Here is a 23,592-nt window from a genome sequence, read left to right as displayed (position 1 = left end):
CCTCCGAATCCCGCCTCCCCCCACACTCCTCCACAACCACAGAGGCGGGCGAGCAGGAGGAAGGACCACATGGCCCACAGCTTTCCAACCAATAGGAGAGGGTGCGCGGCGGCGAGCGCGGCACCGATAGGCTGAGGGCGCCGTGACGGTACCGCGGGGGGCGGGCGTTGCGTTTGAATTCCAGGCGGCCCGGGAGCGGTTGGCGCTGAGGCGATGGCGGCCATGACGGCTGTGCCGGGCCCCGCCGCCATGACGGGCCCCGAGCAGCTCCCCGCGGCCTGTGGCCGGCTGCTGGCAGGCTTCCTGCGGCAGGTGGACGACACCGAGCTGCTGTGGCTGCGGGAGATCCGCGACGAGGCGGCGCGTATGTTCGGCAGGTAACGGCCCCGCTGCTCCCCCTCGGAACGCCCCGCAATCCGGCCGCGCTTCCTCTCACCTCGCTTCTTCCCTCGCCTTCCCTCAGCCACTACAGCGACGAGCCGGAGCTGCTACCCAAGACGCCGTCGCAGAAGAGCCGGCAGAGGAAGAAGAGGGGTTCAGCACTGCAGGGGGATGGCGGCAGGAGGAGGTAGGCAGCCCCCGGGCCCGATGCGGCTCCTCCGGGGGCTGAGGGGGGAAGCCCGGAGATAACGGGCTGTAAAGGCTGTTACCGGCCTGCATCCTCTGCGTTTAGCGTTAAAGGTCCGGGTGCGCGCCGTGTTTCACAGCCCGTGGGCTGGGCGTGCTGCAGCAGCGAGTGGTCGGCTGGGGACGAGCAGTTATTTGTCATTGGGGTCCCTGTTGTGTGTCCCGTTTATTTTTTCTCTTGCCTTTTTGCGTCTCAAATTTCTTCTCTCTCACCCGGGCCCCTTTCACGCATCCTGCTTGTTCTTCCTCTCGCCTGGGTCCCTTTTGTGTCTCCCACTTCTTCTTTCTCTCGCTATTTCTTCTAAGACAATCATGTCATGTTAGTTACTTTTTGCAGCTCTGTATACGTTAAACCTCTGTATATGTTAAATGCATTATAGTAAACGTATTGTAACCTTTTATTCCTTATTACTCGACATCTGATCACCTCCTCTGTTTCCCCATTGGCTGAGTACTGCAGGTTCACAAGCCACTCAACGCTTCTCTATACCATATATGCACATTTTTTTAACACTTTAATTTCTCCATTTTCCCCTTTTCTTTTTTTTTTCCTCCTTTCTTATGTTTTGAGAACTTGTGATCTTTGTTTTACCGTTCCCATACTGCTCATCCTGTTTTTCTCAGTCTTCTACCGTATTTTGGAATGGTGAGGTCTTCTACTGTCCGCTCACCTACTTAGCGTTTCTCCTTGTTATGACTGTACAACTACCTTTAAATACAGAAGGTTAGCTTTCTACTGCAAAAGCACAACGTAGTGTCTCACAGAAGGGCTTTCAGACACACGCAGCCTCCAGCACAAACATGAGCTAACTGTAACGCAGCAACCTTACCGATAGAGATGCAGGCAAGCTAACTGTACTTACTGCTGTTTTAGTCTGGGAACAGCACGCTCTGACCTGCAAAGGGACTGTTGTGATAGGAGTTCTGGTCTGCTCCTGTGCCCAGTCCCGCTCTAACGCGCTGTCTCTGTTGTTAGATTATCTAGAAGGAGGACTAGCAGTCTCAAACTGGTACCCTCCAAGCGATCTTCCCAGCGACTCCAAAATAAAGAAAATGTGGAACCGATCAGCACTGAGGTCAAAGAAACCTCAAGCGTCTCTTCAGCTCAAACGGTCTCCCAGCAGCTGACAAGTTCCAAGGCTGCAGCACCCAAGTACTCAGAGTTACTTCTTGGCCATCAAGGCGAAGGGATGATTCCCTTAGTAGAAATTGGCCTCAGCGATCGTAACAGCGCTGAGCTACACATCCAGAGGAGTGTCTCTAAACCAGCAAAGAAGCCCTCTGCAAGCATCCTGCTGAGCTCCGATGCTGATCATCCAGAGGAGAGCAGTGTTCCCCAACCACAGCCTATGCCAGCAGCACCTGAGCTGCTGGTCCCTTCCACCCCCGAGGCAAAAGATGCAGGAAAAAGTGAGACTGTGTCTAAGGGGGAGACAGCAAGAGCAGCTGATACTACAGTAATTTTAAGTGAAGAGCCCAGTGAAGAGCCTGGGCTGGAGGAGATGGATGTCTCTGCTCACGTGCAGGAGCATAACAAAGGGGCTGACAAAAAACCTTCCCAGCGCGTGGGGGACAGCCCAGGGACTCCTACAGGCTGTCGGCAAAGCCGGCGCTCTGTGCGCAGAAGCCTGCTGGGTAAAACTTCCATGACTTCCAGAACCTCGCTGGCAGAGAAATACTCACGAGCCCGGAAGAGGGAAAGTCTGATCCGGAAATCCATTGCCAGGACAGTGGTCAAGAGCAGGGCAACTCAGAAGGTGTCTGTGTCTTCCAGTGGCATGAACAGTAAGTTTGGACATCACCAGATAAATTTGTTTTGCTCCGTTCCCGCTTGTTTTGTTGAGGTCCTGCTTTCCAGTCGTGTGGGACCACAGCTCCAGCGCTTGTGGTTGCAAGAATCCACACAGTAGCCAGCAGATAAAACACAATGTATTGCCCCTCCAGACACAGCCCCAAAAGCTGTAGGGGAAGTCCCAGGAGCCTGCTAGGACCAGGGGAACTGCCAGGCACTGCAGAACATTGCCCAGTGGTTGAGGCTTGCTCCTACTTCAGGAGGCAGCAGTTTTCTGGTAACGGTTCTTGTATATTCACGTCCTGGCCGTGGTAGGCAGCCGAATGGGGCTGCTTTTACAGCAACCGCCCTGCGTGATTGGGTTCTGCGGCTGAAAAAATTACATACCTACATGAGGGTGAACTTAAAGAACTGAGAATCAGCTTTGTGGCTTGCAAGTTCAGCCTTCTAATCGTGTGAGAGAACAGCCTTAACGTCCGAGTTTCTGTGGTGGTAGCTGATGAAGTTGAGGAGAGAGCTGGCAAATGGGGTTTGTTGCTTTTTGTAGCTTTCTTAAGAGCAGCATGGGCCATGTCTTGCCTGTTTTCTGGGAAACAAGGTAGCTATCGTGTGTGCATTCACTGCTTTTTACAAATAATCTCCTTCTTCCAGAGCCTCTCTTTTGAGAAAGAAATTTTGAGACTGAGCTTCTCAAATTTTTTAAAAAAGTTTTTCACGCTTAGTCTGTATAGAGGCAGGTTTCTGCAAGGGACAGCTTGGTGGTTTAAGTGTTGCTCTGTGCTGCTGGAATGCCAGCATCGGTTTTGGTGCAGCAGAATGAAGTGACGGATATAACCTCTCCTTTTTGCAAGCTCAGTGAAGTGGCTAGTAACTGGTGGGCTAGTAAATGGCTCCTGAAATGCAAGTGAGACGAGAGGACTTTCCCCTGAAGTTCAGGGTGTTAGAAATCGAGGCAAGGTTGGCTCTTCTGCAAAACATACTTGTTTGTTTGATGGGAGAACTAGGACAGCTGAAATAATGCTGCTGTGATGTTAATCGGTAGCGCTACAGCTCTGTGGTATTTGTATTGTCTAAAACAGACTTTTTGTGAATTATGCGGTTTGGCTGGGGAAGGATATATCTGGACAAGGTGTTTCTCTCCACTTCAGCTTAACTGCTCTTGTTAAACGTTTTTCCAGAACCAGAGCTCTGCAGTTGCTGTAGGATTTCCTGTATGGGTAACCAGGCAGTGTGGAGTTGTGTCCAAGTTTCTAGCTCTGTGTCGAGGGCTTCCTCAGTAAAAATGAAGCTGTAGGGAACTGTTCTCACCGGTAACTCTGAAGAGACACCCAATTAATGTTTTCTGCCCAGTTTAAATGATCGATCTGGATTGTTCTGGTCTGGATTGTCTGGGAGGCTTAAGGAAGGCTTTATGTCTTCCCTTAGCACTGCTTGACACAACTGATCTCTTGCCCAGTCAAACTTTTGGGGTGTAAGGAGAGGAAATGAGGTGCTTCAGACACCTCCAGGCAAGCTTGTTAATGTCTGAAAGCCCAAAACAGATAGCTAATTGCATCAGTGTTAATCAACCACACGATGCCCGCTGCATCTCTGATGCATAAGATCTTGCACTGGCTATGTGAACAGCCCCTGGGCTTGCGTTGCCTTCAATATCAGCAGTGAAGGATGTTGCGGAGCAGACTCCTGACTTTCCCTTTCTGTGTGATGTCTGGCCGTGTTTACTCCTCTCAGTCTGGGGCTGCATATCTGCCTTAATTATTAACAGCATTTCCCAGCCCGTGTTGGTACTGGAAAGCTAGCTACCGCTGCGCCAGCTGGAGTGCTTAGCAGGGAGCAGCACTCTGCAAATAACGCTGGTTTTACCACTGCTAATATCTGGACATGGCCATGCAAGATGAGTCAGAGCCCAAACCTGGCCACTTATAATGTAAGCGCTTTGAATATTGCTTTGAACTCACCTGTAATTGAAAATATATTAAAATTGCAGGCAACTTTTTTTTTTTTTTTTTTTCTAATGTTACTTTGGTGCATTAAGTGCCCTTGCTTGAAGTGGCGTGCATTTGAATTGCAGGCAATAACTCAGGAGGCAGAGCAGACAACAGTCCTGAGTGAACCTTGCAGAGTGTCTTGGCCTGTACATTATAACTTTGGCACCCTGTTTTATTTTCTCCAGGCTCCAGCTCTGAAGAGGTACCAGAGGATGAAGAAACAATTGTCAAAACTGGGTGAGTACTTCAAGATTATTTTTTTTGAACCATCAATATCATGCTCGGGGAGGGTTTTTTGTTTGTTCTTGTTTTCTCTCCAGTGGCAATTCTTAATATGAAATGCATGGCTTGTGGATACCATGTCTCTTCCCAGTTTCCTCAATGTTATTAACCATAGCTACCTTTTTTTTTTTTTTTTCTAGACCTCCTCCTGGACCTTGTACCCCCACAAAGTTGGTAAGTTTTGCGCAGAGGTTAAAAGCATTCCTGTTTGCACTGGTTTGTGACCAGAATGGGTTGAGTACATCTCTAATTCATCACTGTGGGACTGGGGAGCTCCGACCACAGGCAGCCAGACTCAGCCAACCTTGTGCACAGCACTTGAATAAAGCAAGTGTAGAGCACTGAGCTCAGATACAGGCATGAGCCTATCCATACCACACCTGGTTCTGGTGAACAGACTAGAGAGAAGTCTGATGCTGTCAAGCCTGTTTTAATCACAAAGTTCAAAATTATCAAAATAAAAGCCAGTCAAGTTTTACTTCAGAAAATGAGCACACCTGACACGAGGCGTATTTTGGGTGCAAGCAAAGGTAAGCATCCTGTATGGTGTTATAATCTCTGATGTTTCAAAGCCAAGGCTGCTTTCAAAAATAACATCCTTATCTTTTATAAATATATTTAAATGTGCGCATTTTAGTGATGTAAATGATTGCATGCAAGCACTGAATTCATTCCTTGGTATTGCTGGCATTCTAAGTAGAGGCCTGTTTTCTGTTGGCTGTTTCTTATCCATTTGCTAGAGATATATTGTATGAAAATTCAGCCCTGAATTCATACCTAGACGGTTAAACAACCTCCTTATAATTTAATATTTTTTTTCAGTTGGGCAGAGTTGGTGCGCTGTTGCTGTTTCTCTAAGGTTTCTTTATTTTTAAAGCTCCTTTGACCTTTTCACGAGTCCTGCAGATTGCTGAAAGGTTGTCAGCTTGTCTTTGACAACCACAGAAATCTGTAAATCTGATTCAGGTCAAAATGTACCCCTTCAGAATTGCCACTGCCTTCATGAGGAAGAAATCTGAGGATACTGTCAGTGTATTGCTGAGAATAATTGTCAGTAAGAAAAGACTGAATTAATGGAGTTGAGCTCTGTGGCCTTTGAACTTCTGTAAGCAAGGACAGGCTTACATGTGCTTGTATTGCTGTGTTTCTCAGCAGATCTGCACAAGTTCAAATAAATTGAGTTCTTCTAGTGCTTGTGGATTTTACATGCCTGAATTTCAGGTGTGGAAAAGCTTAAAGTGAAAATGTGGAGAGGAAAAAAAATGAACCAACAGTTCTGCAGATCTGCGAGAAGAGAATCTTTATCTTTTGTTTCTGTACCTTGATGAACTTATAAGTACAGTCTAGTTCCCATAGTGCTGTTGGTCTGTCCTCGATCCTCATGTTTTATTTCTATGCCACTGCTGTCAGGAGCGGGATTTTGTAACCCCTTCCATTCTCAGGATAAAGTAACATGGTGAAATAAGCCATCTGTCTATTGGCATTTTTCAGAGCAAACCAACTGTGGTATAGTTCCTTCCAGAGACTTCCTTTGTCAGCTACGAGCAGCGGGAAAACGTGGCTACTCAGCAACCTTTTCAAAAATGAAATTGTCTTTATACGTTCCTATAGACAAAAATCATACCTTTATGCGTGCTGTTACTTAAAGGTCAGGTTTTTCTCAGGCCTGACATCAAATTAACCAGATCCATGTGATTCTGTTGGCCAGCAAGATGCTTCCTATACCTAGCCTTAGGATGTGATGCTAAAAAAGAATAAAAAATGCAGAGGATGAAATTTCCATCATTGTTTTTTCCTTCTCTACCCAAATCCTTTGTGGCTGCCAGCCTACTTGCTGGCCAGGGCGGGTTTGGGGGATGGAATTAATGCTTGCATTGCAAGCAGAGTGCAGATTGCAAAGGGCGTTGTCTGCTCGCCCTGGCATATTACACTGTTACCACAACAGAAGTAACTTTGTTTTTGTGTAAGTGCAAAGGTGGCAAGCAGCAGCACATATCTCATTAATAATAGAAATAGATAAACCAAGGCAATGAGCTGTTTGTCGTTGCTGTCTTGTTTGTTCATCACTGCTAACTAAAATGGGCGTTGCCTGGTTCTTTGCCAGAAGACCAGTGAACATAAACAGGTTTCCATCTAGGAATGTTTTTGTCCTCAGCAGTCTGGGTTCATCCATCCAGTTTAAGCAGCCAGTCCCTCATTGCAGATGCTCTGTGTTAACGTCTGTGCTTCTGCTGATGACGTGACATCAAGGGATTTGCTAAGATGGTGTCCCAAGATATTTTTCACAGCTAGAGGTCAAGACTTCACTCTGGGTGCTGGTACTAATACTTTCTGGTATCTTTGTATCCTCTGGCAATATTAAAGTGTCTGTGCCAGCGTGATGTCAGGATTTGAAGCAGTAATCGCCTGTTTCTGTGCGAGAGTTGTGTTGAAACCCCTTTGTTTTTCCTACAGGATTTCGAAGGTCCGCGAATGTCACTTCGCTCTCGGACTGTCAACAGAAATGAACAGCCGCAGGAGATGAACAACAACGGTAACTGCTAGAGGATTTTGTGGCAGAATTTTAAATAGTCATGACTTAGGGAGACTGGCAGTTTGAAAGGCTTGCTAGTCAATTTGAAAGCCCAATTTCAAAGACTAATCTAATATTTAAAACACGTTTTGTTTGAAGAGATAAGCAGCTAGGAACCTGTGCTGGACTTGTCATTTTCCGCCCTGGGAAATGTATGGAAACAGGTTGTGGTGTCATGAAGATGAAGGATTACATGTTCTCAGGTTATGGGAGACCTAGCTGCATCCTTTTTCTGAAGCAAGCTGTTGTATTGTATCTGTGCAAAAATCAATAGTGTATTGGTGCAAACTGTGTACTGTGCGTAACTCCAGACAGCTTTGCTTTATTTTGTATATCTAGGTTTGTATGATACTGTACGGTTACTCCTGAAAGCAAGCAACGAGGTCCTGCTGTGCATATTGCGTGGCAGCTTTTTTTTTTTTTTTCCCTATTTTGCTAGCTTCTAAATCTGTTGTTTGCTTTAAATCAATGTTGGAAGGGATTTTGGGGGTGACTAGAACTAACTGTTGAACCGTTTTCTTTCAGAAAGCAACGTAAATCAGAATGGGGAGACCCAGGAACCACCCCAAAGTGCCAGGTATATTCACAGAATCATTCAGGTCGGAAGGTACCTGTGGAGGTCTGTAATCCAGTCCCCTGTTCAAAACAGGCTCAACACTGAAAAACCGTTAAAGGGCTTCAGTGATTTGTGACTGTGGAACTCTTGCAATAAGTTTTCTCTGCCTCTGTGAAAAGATTATTTAATTTGTATCTTCTATCACATGGGACATTTTGTTAGATAACTACTTGAGTATACACAATGAAGTATCTTTAGAGATAGGGTAGTTTTATGATCTTTGTTTAAAACCTGAATTTGAGACGATCGGGAGAATTTGCGGTGTACTGTAGATTATATTTTCCTTGCAGGAGAAAACCGAGTTACAAAAGAGCTGTGGATCAACGCTATGACAATCAGCAAGCAGAAGATGGAGGGCTTTCTCCTCCCAGAAGAAAGACCCCATCCCCTACCTGTCCAGCCAGCAAAGTAAGATCCTTACAACCCCGCTGTACTTCCCCAATAATTGTTTCCTGTTGACACCTGAGCATCATTTTTTGGCATTCTTCTCTTAGGTTGTACGTCCTTTCAAAACATTTTTGCACACTGTGCAGAAGAATCAGCTCCTAATGACCCCAAGTTCTGTGGGGAGAAATGGAGTAATAAAGTCTTTCATCAGGTACAACGCTCCTCTCCAAACTGATCCCAAGGTAAGTAAAGACTGTTGTAAGCTGGTAGATGAGGGTCTAAAGAGTGTCTAAGGTAAAGCACAGATGGAAACGGTCTTTTCCCACCCATATTAAACTAAGGAGCAACATCAAGCTCTCTGTTTACATTTACATAAACTAAGTAAACTTGTTACTAGTCAACTTCCTAAAGATTTCTAATTCAGAGTCTAAGCTTATTTCTGTAGCATTCCCCTGTGGTATTAGCAACTAACAGGGGAAGGAAAACTGGAAATAACTGGGAAATGAAAGCCAAGAGGATTTTGAATACTGCAGTTTGGGTGTGTATAGCTCTAGTCTGCATGTCCAAAGTCTCCTTTCTAGGACTTTTCTTAATGAGTGAGAACTTAGCAAATGCCTCTTGATGTTCTGTCACGCTCCTGATGTTCTGTCAGTCTAATTTCAGTGCCTGGTAAAATTATGGAGAAGATTATTTTGGGAGTTAGTGAAGAGCACCTGAATAATAACGCAGCCAACATGGCTTCACAAGGGGAAGGTCATGTTTAACAAACTTAATGTCCTTTTATGACAAGATCATCCATCTAGGTTGACCAAAGGAAGCCAGCTGATGTAATCTTTCTGGATTTCAGTAAAGCTTTTTATACTGTCTCTCACAGTAGCCTTCTGGACAAAAGGACCAGAATGCAGTTAGATAAAAACATAACAAGATGGGTGAACATAAGATGGGTGAACAGTTGGCTGATGGTCGGGCCCGGAGGGTTCTTGTAAATAGGGTTACATCAGGCTGGCAACCTGTCACTAGTGGAGTTCCTCAGAGCTCCATTTTAGGACCAGTCCTCTTCAATGTTTTCATAAATGATTTCGATGAAGGGCTTTAGTTTTTTTTGAGCAAGTTCATGGACGATACCAAATTGGGTGGATCTGTTGACCCTGTTTAGGGTGGAGAGGCCTTGCTTCTGGACAAATGATCTGGATCTGGAGAAACTGGAGAGCTGGGCAATCCCCCAGTGATATGAAGTTTAACAAGAACAAGTGCCTGATTCTGCATCTGGGAAAGAGAACCCTGGCTATCTGTACAGAATGGGGGACAAGATGCTAGAGAGCAGCCCTGCAGAAAGGGATCTGGGGCTTTGGTTGACAGCAAGCTGAACGTGAGCTAGCCGTGTGCCCTGGCAGCCAAAAGGGCTAACCGTATCCTGGGGTGCATCAAGAAAGGCATTGCTTGCTGGTCGAAAGAAGGGATTGTCCCACTGTGTGCGCTCTGCGAAACAGCATGGAGCTGCGACAGGGGCAGTTCAGGCTGGTTATCAGGAAAAGGTTCTTCACCGAGAAGGTGGTTGGGCACTGGTACAGATTCCCCTGGGCAGTGGTCACAGCACCAAGCTGCTGGAGTTCAAGAAGCTTTTGGACAGTGCTCTCAGACATGGTCTGATATATATATATTTTTTTATTTTCTTGGGTTGGTCCTTTGGGAACCCAGGACTTGGACTCGATGATCCTGGTGGTTCCCTTCCAACTCAGGATGTTCTAGGATTCTGAGGTTTATCAGACTGTTCATACAGAAAGAAACATGAGCTTGTCCTTAACAGGAGAGTGCTGTGTCAGGGAGACAGGTATGAGAGTCCCCAAATTTAATAGGCACCATTATCAAGGCAGTTTAATTGTTGCAGCCAGCTCTTAGTGAAGATGGATGGCTTGCCTTTGTGTCTGCAGGCAGGTGCCTCTACCTAGGTGTTACTACAGTGAAATTTATAGCATCACAAGAAAAGTTCCTGTACCCCAAACAGAGTGGTTTTTGGGTGTATCTGTTTCTATATTTGCAAGTGGAGTTGTTTTTCTCTGTGTTCTGATTGCCCAGAACAATGCTGTCATAAGTAATGTCAGTTTAATTGGATGGTCTGGACTTACAGTAGGAATATGCCTGCACCAGGTGGGTACCCCTTTCCTATACCAGCTCTGCATTTAGATTTGCTATTTGACTTGGAAGAGAAGTCAGTGCTTGTGAAAAACAGGTTTCAATCAGCACGCTGTAGTTTTTATTTCAGAATACAGCTCTGACAGTGTAATGCTGGTACAACGGTGTAGCTTCACTGATGTACCTAGGGATGTGCTAGAAACTAGCATGCCAAGCATAGATTGCTCATACTTTTCATATCCAACAACTTGCCTGCAATATAAGGTAGACCTAGGGCTTGTTTTCACTTGCAGGAAAGCTGGGAAGGGAGAGGAGGGCACACTGCTGAAACTTTTTCTTGCATCGAGCTTATATCTTGTGAATTTAATATCTGAACTTCCTTGTATTGCTTAAAGCTGTCATGGTTGCACTGGTCAGAGTCTTGCTGTACTCCAGCAGCTAAGAGAAGCGTATCATTAAGAGGTAGTGAAGTATTCAACCTCTAATCTCAGTGGTGTTCCTGCTGATGTGTCTGTATTGGCAAAGGAGCTGGTGTGATAAGAAAAGTCTCTTCTGCTCAGTGGATCCTTTGCTGTGATTGCATTGAAAGTTACATCTTAGGTTTTGTTCTGTCTGCAGGCCACTTCCCCCTTAGAACTTTTTCCATTTGAGGGCTAACATAACTAAGAAAAACCTGAGCAGAAAGATATAAGTGATAGCTCTTAGTTTGGATATTAGTTACCAATCATTTACAACGTGAAGCTCAGCATAAGGTAATTAGTCTGTTGAGTACTTCCCCCTGCTTATCAATGGCTTTGCTTGCAGTGAGACTATAGTTGTCGTAACGAGGCATTTGCAGTATGCAGTCTGGCATTAAATCAGTTTATCTTAAAGTGTTTGCCATGACTGTAGTGATGGTTGGATCTTGCTCTTCTAATTGGCAGCAGGCTTCGGCTGAGTTAGCTGGATTGCTTGGGGAAATGGGAAAAACGCCCTGCATTTCTGTGTGGATGATATATGGGGCCAACTGTGTGCTCGAAACAACCTGCAAGCACTCTGTCTAAATGGTGGTGGTTTACCACGAGATAAATCTTTGTAGGAAGCAAAGAAGACAGTGAGAGCTCCGAGCTGAAGCAAGCAATGTGTTTCCTAGAGCACCATCTGTCCTCTTTACTCTCTGCAGGATGTTAGTGTTATTGCCAAGCATTAGCACTGCTTTTTTGGTTCTTTTTACCAACATAAATCATGGTGTTTTCTGTCTGCAATCTGTGGAAGCTGCCTGAACTTTAGGAGCTGATGCTTCTGTTCCAACAACTCAGCTTCTTCTCTTGCTTTCGAGGATTAATACCACTGCCTCGTTGTCCATCACATCGGTTCTCAGACATCCGTGACCACATCATAGGCTACCTGAGCTCTGTTTCAGGCTTCTTACTATCCCTTGGCTGTGGCTGCAGCTGCAGTTCCATGGTGTTATCTCTGGGTCCTTAATTAATCTGAGCAGGCTGAGGTAGAAAGAAGCCCTGTCAGCTGAGTATAATCATGTTTCAATCCATCTCAGGAAAAGGAGAGACAGAAGCTAGAGACTCTGAGGAAAAAGCAAGAGGCTGAACAGCTGAGAAAACAAAAAGTGGAGGAAGAAAGGAAAAAGAGACTAGAAGAGGCAAAGCTGTGAGTATAAGCTTTCTGCCTTGTCTGTCTGGACTGTTCTCTCTGGTCCTGTAGGGCCCCGTATTTAGGCTACTTGTCTTGCAAATTCCAGATATGCAGCAAAAGTTCTTGTCTGCTTGCACTGTAAAGACAGTATTTGTTTGCATAGGTTTAAGACGCTACTAAAAAGTTACCTTTCATAGTTGACTGCTTTTTCAGCTTTCTGCCTCAAGTCCTCTATTTCAGATGGAGCTTAAAGATGATGCCAATGTTTAAACAGCTTACCCGGTCGTTGTGCTTTAACCCAGCCGTCAGCTAAGCACCAAATAATGAGGATAATGATAATACTACTACTACTACTAATGTGTACAAACAAGTGATGCACAATGCAATTGCTCACCACCTGCTGACCGATGCCCAGCCTATCCCCGAGCAGCCGCCCCCCCCACCCTGGCTAGCCACCCCTATATATTGTTCAGCATGACATCAGATGATACGGAATACCCCTTTGGCCAGTTGGTGTCAGCTGTCCTGGGTCTGTCCCCTCCCAGCTCCTGCTGCACCCCTAGCCCCTGGAAGGACAGAGCGAGAAGCTGAAACGTCCTTGGCTTAGTGTGTAAGCACTGCTCTGCAACGATTAAAACATCAGTTTTAATCTTATCCTAAATCCAGAACATAGCACCCTACCAGCTACTAGGAGGAAAACTAACTCTATTCTAGATGAAACCAGGGCACCGGTACACTGAATGTTGTGCTGCCCAAGGACTGTCTCTGTTGCCTTATATTTGAGTTATAAAGTCTACGGAAGGAACTCATCCAGCTAGCCTATACCATAACATTGGGCTGTGTCCTACAGGAAGCGTGAAGAGCGCCTCCGTAAAGTGTTGCAAGCTCGGGAACGGGCAGAGCAAATGGAGGAAGAGAGGAAAAGGCGCATTGAGCAGAAGCTAGCTCTACTTGATGAGAAGACTGAGAAGGTAAGGACTGTTCTGCTTACGCTATGATGCTATGTCAGTGTGCCTTCCAGAAAGAGGAAATGAGGCTGCTGAAATGCAGAGAATGAACTGAAGAACGTTTGAACAGAGACACTTGCAGAAACATAGCGCTTAGTGATTCTAAGCTTTCTCTTGGTTACACAAATGGCGGGTGAAAACCTTTATTTTCTAGAGTTATGAATTTAAGTGGGCTTTACTAGGGCTTTACTAGTCATGTAGGGAAACAACTTCAGGTAGATAAAACCATTAGTCTGGCTTTGTCTACTTAAAGTCGTTCTCTCATCTGACTAATGGATGAAGATGTGAAAATAAACATCCTTCCTCCAGACCTTATCTTGTGTCTGAGATTTTCAGACAATTTGCATATGTGACTGTAGCAATCATTTGCTTTGTTTTCAGTGTTTCCATCTGCTTTGTTTTGTGCTTCTTAGAATACATTCTTGTGATATTAGACGTATAAGTACCAGAATAGTTGTCAGTCTATTCCTGTGAAGATGCAAGAGAAGGTAATTTCGCAAAATATTCCCTTTTGAAAATAAAGCTCAGATCCCATTGACTCCTGGTGGCCAAAAAACAATCTTCATAAGAGGATGGGAGCTCTGCATCTTTGAGACTTACTGCCACAGTAATTCACCTTCACAGAGCACTGTCCCATCTGAGACTTAAGTATTCAGCTAGCTGTGTGTGTTTTAGGTGCGGGAAGAAAGGCTGGCAGAAGAGAAGATCAAAAAGAAAGCAGCTGCCAAGAAAATGGAAGAAGCAGAGGCCCGGCGCAGGCAGGATGAAGAGGCCAGAAAACAAAAAGCACTGCTGCAGGTTTGTGCTGGAGCCCATCCTATTGTCCTGCTTGCAGTTAGAATGGCTGCGGTCTGCTGCGGTCTTTGTGAGCAAGGAATCCAGCCAGGAGTACTAACGACCCAAATGAGTAAAAATTAGGGTAGTGGAGAAGCTCTGTCCTCAAAGCTGTCTGCAATGTTGTGCTTCCTCTTGCAATATCCTGTGAGCTGTTAGTGGTGTTTGTGACCTGCATTTCTTCCACAGTTCTGTACAGATTCTTAATGAAGGCCTTAAGTTATGAATCAGTGAGTGTTAAATTTCTGAGTTAACCCTGTCTTTCAAAGATCAGGAGCATGGTGGTGGCTACTGGTCAGATAAGGTGATCCTGATTCTTTGTTCTGGAGCCTGTGCCTGTACAGGCTCCTGTGTGAGTAGTTCTCTTTGGCTTACCAGGAGGAGGAGGAACGTCGGCACAAAGAGCTAATGCAGAAGAAGAAGGAAGAGGAGCAGGAACGTGCCAGGAAGATTGCTGAGCAGAGGCAGGCAGAACAGGAGAGAGAGAAACAGCTGGCTGCAGAGAGAGAGCTGGAGAAGAGGAAGGAACAGGAGAGGATCCAAGCAGAGAAGTAAGATAATACCCACTTATGAGTTAAATTATGTGCTGGGACTTTGAAAAGAAGCAGGAACAGAGGGCACTAGTGAAAGGTCTGAGCACTGAAGAGCTATTTTGTGCTGGGTATTTCTGGACTGTTTGGGGGTACTGAGCTGCCAAGAAGTAGTTCAGAGTTCAGTGTAGGAAGTATGATGGCGAGCGCCTTGAAAAGCTGGGTTTTGCAGCAGGCTCTGTGGATGGCAGGGTACCCCTGTACAATTTTGAGTGTAATGGTCTGTTGCTTTGGTTCTCAGGCAACGTGAACAGCAAGAGAAGGCAGCTCGCCTCCAGAAGGAAGTACTGGCTGCTAAAGAACAGCTCCAGAAGGAGATGGAGAAGAAAAAAGTAAGTAGATATGCCCCTGACTTCAGTAGCCCCTTGTCTGAAGCTGTTAAGAACCCTGATGAGCGAGCTATTGCACTTCTGAACTAGAGCCAGCTATAGCACTTCTGTTGTGTGTCCTCTGTTCCATTTGGAATGGACAGCAGCTGTGCTTGCTGTCTTAAGATGGCAGCAGAGTAAGAAGAAAAGACAGATAATACACCCGTTGAATTGAAGGCTTTGGCTTTCCTCTTTGTGCATGGGTATATCTGTACTTGTCTTATATCAAAAAAATAATTCCAGATTTTTCAGAAGCAACATCCCAATTTTATATTCATACCACTTTTGGCAGAAACACAGGTACAGACTGTAGACTTTATAAGGTTATTTTCTGCACTGGTCATTCTGGCATAGATTAACTAAACAGGGATGGGGCATCCACAGTCTCCCCGGGCAGCCTGTGCCAATGTCTCACCATGCTCTGAGTGAACAATTTCCTCCTAACTTCTAATCTAAATCTCCCCTTTTAGTTTAAAACCATTCCCTCTTGTCCTGTCATTATCTGTATGAGCACAATGTTGCTCTCCATTTTTACAAGCCCCCTTTAAGTACTGAAAAGCTGCAATGAGGTCTCCCTGGAGCCTTCTCTTCTTCAGGCTTCTCAGCCTTTCTCCACAGGAGAGGTGCTCCAGCCCTCTGAGCATCTTTGTGGCTCCTCTGGACCTGCTTCAACAGCCCCACATCCTTCTTGTGCTGGGGGCCCCAGCCCTGGATGCAGGGCTCCAGGTGGGGCCTTGTGAGGGCAGAGCAGAGGGGGACAGTCCCCTTCCTGCCCTGCTGCCACCTCTCTGGTGATGCAGCCCAGGATGCAGGTGGCCGCCTGCGCTGCAGGCACACACTGCTGGGTCCTGCTGAGCTCTTTGTCCACCAGAACCCCCAAGTCCTTCCCTGCAGGGCTGCTCTCAGTGAGTTCTTCTCCCAGTCTGTGCTCACGTCTGGGATTGCCCCGGCCTAGGTGCAGCACCTTACACTTGGACTTGTTGCCCCTCATTAGGCTCACAGGGGCCCACTTCTCAAGCTCGTCCAGTTCCCTTTGGCTGGCATCTCTTCCTTCTGGTGTGTTGGCTGCACCACTCAGCTTGGTGTCACCTGCAAACTTGCTGAGGGTGCACTCAATCCCATTGCCTATGTCACTGACAAAGATACTAAACAGCACCGGTCCCAGAACAGACCCCTGAGGGACACCACTTGTCATCGGCCTGCACCTGGACATGGAGCCATTGGCCACCACTCTCTGGGTGCAGCCATCCAGTCAATTCCTTATCCACTAAGCAGTCCGCCCTTCAAATCCACCTCTCTCCAATCTGGAGATCAGGATGTCACGTGGGATTGTGTCAAAGGCCTCACAGAAGTCCAGGTAGATGTCATCAGCCGGTCTGTCCCTATCAACTGATGCAGCCACTGCATTGTAGAAAGCCACCAAGTTGGTCAGGCATGATTTGCCCTCGGTGAAGCCATGCCGGCTGTCTCAGATCACCTCCTTTTCTTGCACGTGCCTCACCATTGCCTCCAGGAGCATCTGTTCCATGATCTCCCCAGGCACAGAGGTGAGGCTCACTGGTCCAGTGGCCTCACTCTCCTTGGCCTTTGTCTTCTGGCCAGTGTACCTAGAGAAACTTTTCTTGTGACTCTTTTCGAGCCCCATGTCCTTTCTTCCGCTGCCTGTGCATTTTCTTCTTGTGCCTCAGTCTGACCAGCAGGTCCTTGCTCAGCCATCCTGTTTTTTTGCCCTCCCTGCCTGTTTTCTTGCACAGGGGGATGGAGAGTTCTTGTGCTCTGAGGAAAACACCCTTAAAGAGTTGCCAGCTCTGTTCAGCTCCTTTGTCCCTAAGGACAGTGTTCCAGGGGATCTCATCCCCTAGGTCTTTACTTGATACTTGACAGAGCTGTGGGTGCCTGACTACTTTCAGGGAGCTGAATCCCTTGCTGGGGATCCCCGCGTGCCCTGGAAGCCGCCTCACCCTGTTAGTGCTATGAAGATGACAGGCAGCTGGTGGCAGACCCATGTACAGCTTGTCCTGCTGCTAAGACTGGGTGGGATTTATCGACTTTAGATGTGTACCATTTGACTTCGCAGTTTCTTGGTTTATTTACATCCAGAAGGAAAGAGTAAGCACACCTAGGGGCAGATTCTTTTGGCTTGTTCTGGGTGGTTGCTGTAGAATAAGATGAGTTGGGCTCTACAAATACTTAGTGTATTTGTATGCTTATTAGTCTGAAGAGAGGCTAAGATCAGTAGCACAGACTTGTCCATCTCAGAGGTCAGCTGATACCTGATGTTTGTGTCCTGAAGAAGCCAGTAGCAAGTTTTTCAAAGCAGCAGGTCGTTATGTTATGTTCTTGAATAGGAAGGTCCGTTTGTGCCGCTTTGTGAAGAAAGCTCAAAACGTTGCATTCAGAGTGCTCCTTAAAGAAAGCACCTCTAGCAACGAAGACTTGTAATTAGATGTTTAGATTTCTTTTGTGTATTAAAAAAATGTGAATCCCTGGATTAACGGCATAGTTTAGTTCGTAAGGTAAACTTAATTCACTTGTGACATCGGCTTGCCAGCAGGAGGAGCGGTTGCTAGCAGAGATGAAGAGGCAGGAGCAAGAACAGAAGAAACTACCAGAGGAACAAAAGGCTAAAGATGTAGCCCAAACGCAGCACACAGAAAAAAAAGAGGTAACTCTGCTCCCTCTGGTGAAATTTCTTCAAGAGATTACATCGGAGAACTTTGATTCCAGCACTGGCATGCTGTAATAACTATGGGCAGTATTACCGTCTGCTTTTTTATTCCCTTTCAGTAAAGAAGGGATTCTGTAATATTTTTTTTAATTGGGTTCCTGAAGTTGACTCCTGGTGGCCTGGAGTACTTAAATGACTTCTGGAGAGGGAAAAGAAAAGGAAGGAAGCAGCAAGTATTTGTCAGCGTTTTCTTGTTGTCAGGATAAGGCAGTGGTTAAAGTTAAAGTTGCCTTGCCCCCTCTGAACTCCCCCAGTTTAAATAGTGAACCTTGCTGGCAGCAGGTACGCTGGAATAGTGATACTGAAACTCAAAGTTGGAAACAGCCACCGGGTGGCAGCAGAGTCTGTGGAATAAACAGGATTGCAGTCGTGCTGCACAGCTGCTGGAATGTGAGATGATGCTGGAGGCGAATGTACTCCTTGAATATCAAAGACAAATATATGGATCTTTATCTCCCTGTAAAGCTACGTATTTCAATCTTTACATGCAAAAACAGCGAACATGAGTTAACTTTAATGTGTACTAAGCCATGAAAAAAGCGAAACTGTTCTCAACTCTTCAGAGATGCTTGTCCCTCTAGTTAAGAACTGGCCTATATTTCATGGTTGGTGAAATTTACAGTTTTAAGGTTTGTTTTTGTTTTTTTCCTTCATGACTTGCATTTCTCTGAGTCTTACTGTTTCCATCAAAATTACAGTGCCGTTTGTTCTATGTGCTTTTTCTGTGCAAGGTAATATTCAGTTTAAAATAATTAAACAACCCAGGAGTTTGGTTGCAAAATATTTAAAGAGCGTTACTCAGCACCAGCTTTGAGGATGTGACAGATCTATTTAAGGTGTGCTTATAATGAATGGAAGCACCAAATCTACATCAGATACGTGTACTGCTGGCTTGTCTGTGTCATAAACAGCTGATTAAGTGGCCTAATCAGACAGGAGAAGACAGTGCAAAGTTGTGTTTGGGTCAAAACTGTAGAAATTGGGTCAAGTTCTTTGACCAAAGCTTGAGAAGCACCAAACATTAACTTTTGTGATACAGCAAGGGGTGGAATACTGGGGTTTTCTAATCTGTAAGTGTCATGGAACAACTTGGAAGTGTAACAGTGCTATTGCATCTGACACGTGGTAATATGTTCATCTTCTAGAATTCACCTGTCTGCAATTCATACCAGATGACTCCACAGTTCCAGAAAGATCCAAAGCCCCCCAAGATAAATCCCAATAATTATGGAATGGATCTGAACAGCGATGACTCTACTGATGATGAAAGCCAGCCTCGCAAGCCCATCCCTGCCTGGGCCAGTGGTACGTGTAGCAGGTTAAAATGTCCTCAGTGCCCCAGCCTATCCCTCCTGCAGCTTCGTTCCGATGCATAATAAGACCTGGTGTAAGATTTTGCGCGATTTCTCCTACGTGCACCTTGCACAGTTAAAAGTCCTAACCGGTGCAGTGACGTGGCTGGAGTGTGGAGTCGAGGGCTCTTTTACCAGCTGGGAGCTTCATGGGACAACACTGGGGAAAAACACTTTTTAAAACTTTTTTAAACCGCCTTAACTGCTGCACGTGTTATTTTGCCATTGGGAATGGAAGAATTGTGAACTAGGCCTCGAAGTGTGCTCGACACCAATTGGCTTAAAAAAATAAATTAAAAAAATATGGCCAGACGTTACAGGCCAGGTTGCAGCAGGGTATTGTCCTGGTTCTGAAGTACTTGCTTCCATTATCGTTTCATATTCCACCTACCCAAGGGGAGCTAAAGGTTTGTGTTGGAACTAATTTTACCTGTAGGAAGAGAAGCTGAGAAACCTCGCTTCTCGCAAACATATTCTAGTTCCTGGGCAGAATTCAGTATGTGCAATACTCACCCACCAAGGAAGGGGTCTATTCTGAAGCTTTAAGCATTAATGGGGAGATTTAAAACATCATATAACTGCAAGAGTTTCTCTGTTGCAGTATTTGTGTGATTAGAGATGAAGGGAGCCAGGACGCGCTGCATACAAACTGCATACACCGCAATTTCAGTTAAAAATGAATAAATAAAGAATTATAACTTTTGTTTCTCCAGGGAATCAGCTTAGCCAAGCAGTAATCCGGCAGTACTACAACCCTCCCAACGTCGATGCGCTCTTCGGGAGAATCGTAAGCCCCAAGTTGGAGGACATCTTTTATAAAAGCAAACCACGCTACTTCAAACGCACGAGCTCGGCTGTGTGGAATTCCCCGCCATTTACAGGTCCCAAATCGGTTCTTGGTCTGCCATATAGCCTGAAAAAGTACTGAGGTGAGCAGTGGCTGTCTCCTGTGGAGCAATGGGCATACGTTTCTGTCTCTCTAGGTGAGAGGTAATGTTCAGTATCCCAAAATCTTTAGGTATTAGCATTTGAATAAATGTCAGCTCTTCCTTGGTCTCTTGCATTTTCCATTTTTGGGGCTTATTTTCTCACTGTTGAGCAAAGTTGCAGGCTTTTGGGAGATCTCGCTTCTGAAAGATGCGTTTCTTTTTTTCTTTAGCTTTAAGCTGGCAAAGATTTAGACCTATAGGTCATGAGAATGCATCATGTAAAGCAACGTGAGCCTCCCCTTTTCCGGCGAGCAGGCCAGACAGCTGCTGTGCGTAGTGAACAAAGGCTGTATGTCAGGATGACCTCTGCACACATCTTGAGAAAAGTCCAAATACGCACTATTGATGTTCTCAAGAATAAAGATACTAGCAGATGTGGTCTTCGTTGCCTGCAAATTGCAAAATAACTTGGGTATTTTGATTTTTCAGTAGCATGCTTTATGCCAACACGAAGTGCACTTATGTGCATAAGCGATATTGATGGTGATGTTAGCACAGCTGGGATGGAAACATCCTGAGGACTTTATTGACCTTTTTTCAGTTGTTGGACATAAATGTGACCCTAGTATTAATCACATCGCTAGGAATACCCAGAGTAGCATATGCAGGCTTTATAGTTCCAGGCTTCCTTCAGGTAAATTATACAAAGGTTCTGATATGATTTTGTTTGTCTAATTTAATTGCCATGTTTGTGGCAGAGACTGGATTGAAAGGATGACTTTTTGCTTTAATCCTTGTCTTGCTCCTTTCTCCCTTTGGTTATTTCATTTACTCAGCATTAAAGCTGGTTTTATTTTTAGGCTACTGTTTTACACTTCATGTTCAGTAACAGGGTCAACAGGACTTATTAAAACAATTTTCTCCCAGCAACAAAATATCAGTTCAGAACTTCAGCGCCAAGATCACTTCCTGGTTTAGGCTTTCTACACCTAATTCACAAATGGCACAGGCAATAGTGTTTTCTCTTTAACAAGCTCCCTTACAGGGAGAATAGAGGTCTTAGAGCAGCACTTGTTGAAAAAACTTCAAGGCAACAGTTACATTAGTTTCTGCAGGTTGTTGTGAAAGTCTGTCTTCTGTAAAGAAGGTGACCTATATGCTTCTTACCTCCAGAATCATCTTTTTCTTGGAGCTTGATTTGTTTTAAACATAGGTGAGTGTTCATGGCTGCGGTTTCACTCAGCAGACTGAGGAACACAGTGTACGTACTTCTTGGCAGTTTAAAAAAACTGTATGGCGACTACAGCATCTAAGGAGAATTGCACCTTTCCTTGTGCATGTACTTACCTTTTTTCAAGCAAATGTCTTTTGAAATGATGTGGGTTTTTATACTGAAACACATCAATTGCAGATGTTATGCTATTGATCGGTGTGTTATGTCTGTGATGATTGAACTTGGTAGATGCTCTGTAGTTTTGTACTATTATCTTAGATGAGAACGCTAGCTGAAATGGCAGAAACACTGATGTTGAATGCTATCTGAATGCTTGACAGTTTGATAAAAGTGAGTTAAATCATCTCTGGATTTTCCTCTGGAATCATCGTAGCTTTTTATTAAATAAAGAAGTACAGTACTTTGGAACCTGCCCTCACGGGTCACATTTTACACCATTTCCTTAAGACAGAAGTGTTTTGTCTACGAAGAAATTCCTCATGTGGTAGAAAATACTCGTGCTTTGGTAAGCCTGCAGAACTTGCCAGCTAGTTTGCTGTTCTTTTGTTCCCAGAAACTGGAAAAGAGACATTTTGCATGATTATATGTTCCCAGAAACCTTTCCTAAGGAATACACGACTTGAGTGCACCTTGAACTGACCTACATCCCTGTAATTCATTTATATCGCTGTATAACGTAAAAATATTCACGATAGCTACTACCTGATGGAGCAGGAACTTCAGCCACAGCATACAATCAGAGTCCTAAAAACAAACAAAAAACACGAGCAGAAATTCAAGAGAAACAACCTCAGGCTTTCAAGAAAGGTGTTTTGGCTCTGGATTTTCAGGTATTTTTCTCGGTTACAATTCCTGATTGCCCAGGCAGCCTTCCCTGAGCATTAAGTGCCTGTGATTTTTGGTACAGTCTGATTCTAGGCTCAAACATGACCCTGAGCTGGGCCTCCCTTTGTGAGTGTCCTGCTTGTGGTCTAAATTTCAGTAAATATTGCACAGGCTGATTTTAGAAGTTACTCTTGAGTAAAGACGGTTTTAACCATGAAACTCAATTATTTCTCTGTTGTCAAACTGCGCCGTACCCAGTCCAGTTTGGGTTCAGAGGTGCTGCAAAGCTGATTTCAAGGAGCTACAAAATCACGTAGTGCATGAGAGCTTGGTGTCCCTGCCAAAGCCTTACCCTTTGCCTCTGCCCATTTACACTTAGGATTTACTCTGGCATTCCCTTCCCTACATTAAACGTCTAATTATCATTTGTCCTCTGAATTAAAATAAATCCAGCTGTGTTCTTTATGGCTTATGCCTTTCTTGCTCCCTTTTTGTGAGAGGACAGGCAGGGCTATGCCCGAGGAGAACAGCCCTGTCCAAGGCAGCCTGCTACTTGGTGAGTACCAGAACAACAGCTGGTGGACAAACAAACGTGAAGAGGTCACAACTGTCTTTGCAAAAGGCCAGGAGTGGGAGCATTTGGAGAAAAGGGAGCCTCACGGGAAGCTGGCTGGGTATGAAAGCAGAGGTGAAGCATGCAGCCTTCAGGAAGAGAGGGCAGTACAGCGGGGGCTGTGTCCCTCAAGGCGGTTGGCAGAGGTTGGGGGAGAATATGAAAGGGTTGTTTGTCATCTCCCCCAGCTGAAACGATGGTAAAAAATGCTGCGCGTGGGGGTGAAATAAGCAGCTCTAATTTCCGCTTGTAACTTTCCCCATGCCAAGAGCTGCTTGCCTGCTGCTGCCCATCGGTGCAGGTGGCTGCTCGTCCTCCAAGGTGCTGGTTTGCACTGCACACGCAGCACGTTGACTTCTAGAACAACAAGCAAATGCACGATGCTCCGGTGGCAGGCCAAGCCCGGTTCTGCTATTTCTTGCTCTGAGAAAGCCATCTGTTGAGCCTTTTAACCTAAAATATTAATGAGGTGGTTGTAGGCCTCTGGTTATGTCCCGTAGGAAGGCTGAGCTGTGAGATCTCATGAAGGGAGGTGGGCGAGTTACTTTCTGCGTGCAGCCGTAACCCCACAACCCATGTTCTCTAGTTACAGCCCAGCCTGGTACCAAGACAAGCGTTTCACAGCCTGCGAGCTGTGGATAGGGAGTGGGCTGCAGTATGCTAGGAAGTAGCGTGCAAAATGGGTTGCAAAAGAGGAAAAGTTGTGTGCATGTAGAAACAAAAAGTTAAAAAGCAGCAAGTTTATTACAACACATAATTGGGGTGAAGTGGGAACCGCTCTGGCAATACCTCTCACTTGGGACACGGAAACTCTGCTGGTCCCTAGCAAGTGAGAAGGGGGTGATGAGAACCTACAGGAAGGTTTGGCAGGCCAATAGACCACCCACAATGTTCTTACGTAATGGGATAAAGTCATAAATCTACTTCAGGTAAAAGTGCAAAGTCAGAGGTAGAGTAGGACAGCCTCTGTGTACAAAGCACAGTTTTACATCACACACAACTGTAGGAGCACTGGCTCATGTTGTGCAGTGATTACACCCAGCTCCCCCAGCTGCCCTCTCCTCCCGGGGGGCAGAGCAGCAT

The 23,592-nt window shown here is 45.5% G+C and overlaps 1 protein-coding gene across 5 annotated transcripts; it reads left to right on the top strand.

Moving 5' to 3' along the window:
• Nucleotides 1–158: 158 nt before the first annotated feature.
• LOC118157389 (inner centromere protein-like) lies at nucleotides 159–21,684 on the top strand. 5 transcript variants are annotated; one of them, XM_035311694.1, is made up of 18 exons: nucleotides 160–377; nucleotides 464–568; nucleotides 1,604–2,412; nucleotides 4,593–4,644; nucleotides 4,830–4,863; nucleotides 7,144–7,222; nucleotides 7,787–7,838; nucleotides 8,168–8,285; nucleotides 8,372–8,506; nucleotides 11,935–12,044; nucleotides 12,880–13,000; nucleotides 13,712–13,834; nucleotides 14,249–14,421; nucleotides 14,702–14,792; nucleotides 17,380–17,493; nucleotides 18,702–18,861; nucleotides 19,622–19,837; nucleotides 21,625–21,684. In XM_035311694.1, exons 1-17 carry the CDS (start codon nucleotides 214–216, stop codon nucleotides 19,834–19,836), a joined length of 2,655 nt encoding a protein of 884 aa, XP_035167585.1. In that variant the 5' UTR covers nucleotides 160–213; the 3' UTR covers nucleotide 19,837; nucleotides 21,625–21,684. The 5 variants fall into 5 exon arrangements, with proteins under 5 accessions (XP_035167587.1, XP_035167585.1, XP_035167586.1 ...); XM_035311695.1 differs by lacking the exon at nucleotides 21,625–21,684 and adding an exon at nucleotides 20,075–21,554; XM_035311693.1 differs by lacking the exon at nucleotides 21,625–21,684 and adding an exon at nucleotides 20,068–21,554.
• Nucleotides 21,685–23,592: the final 1,908 nt, after the last annotated feature.

This window comes from Oxyura jamaicensis (genome assembly GCF_011077185.1).
Source record: "Oxyura jamaicensis isolate SHBP4307 breed ruddy duck chromosome 5 unlocalized genomic scaffold, BPBGC_Ojam_1.0 oxy5_random_OJ106504, whole genome shotgun sequence".
Classification (NCBI taxonomy): domain Eukaryota; kingdom Metazoa; phylum Chordata; class Aves; order Anseriformes; family Anatidae; genus Oxyura; species Oxyura jamaicensis.
This window is presented reverse-complemented; position numbering and strand designations above follow the sequence as displayed.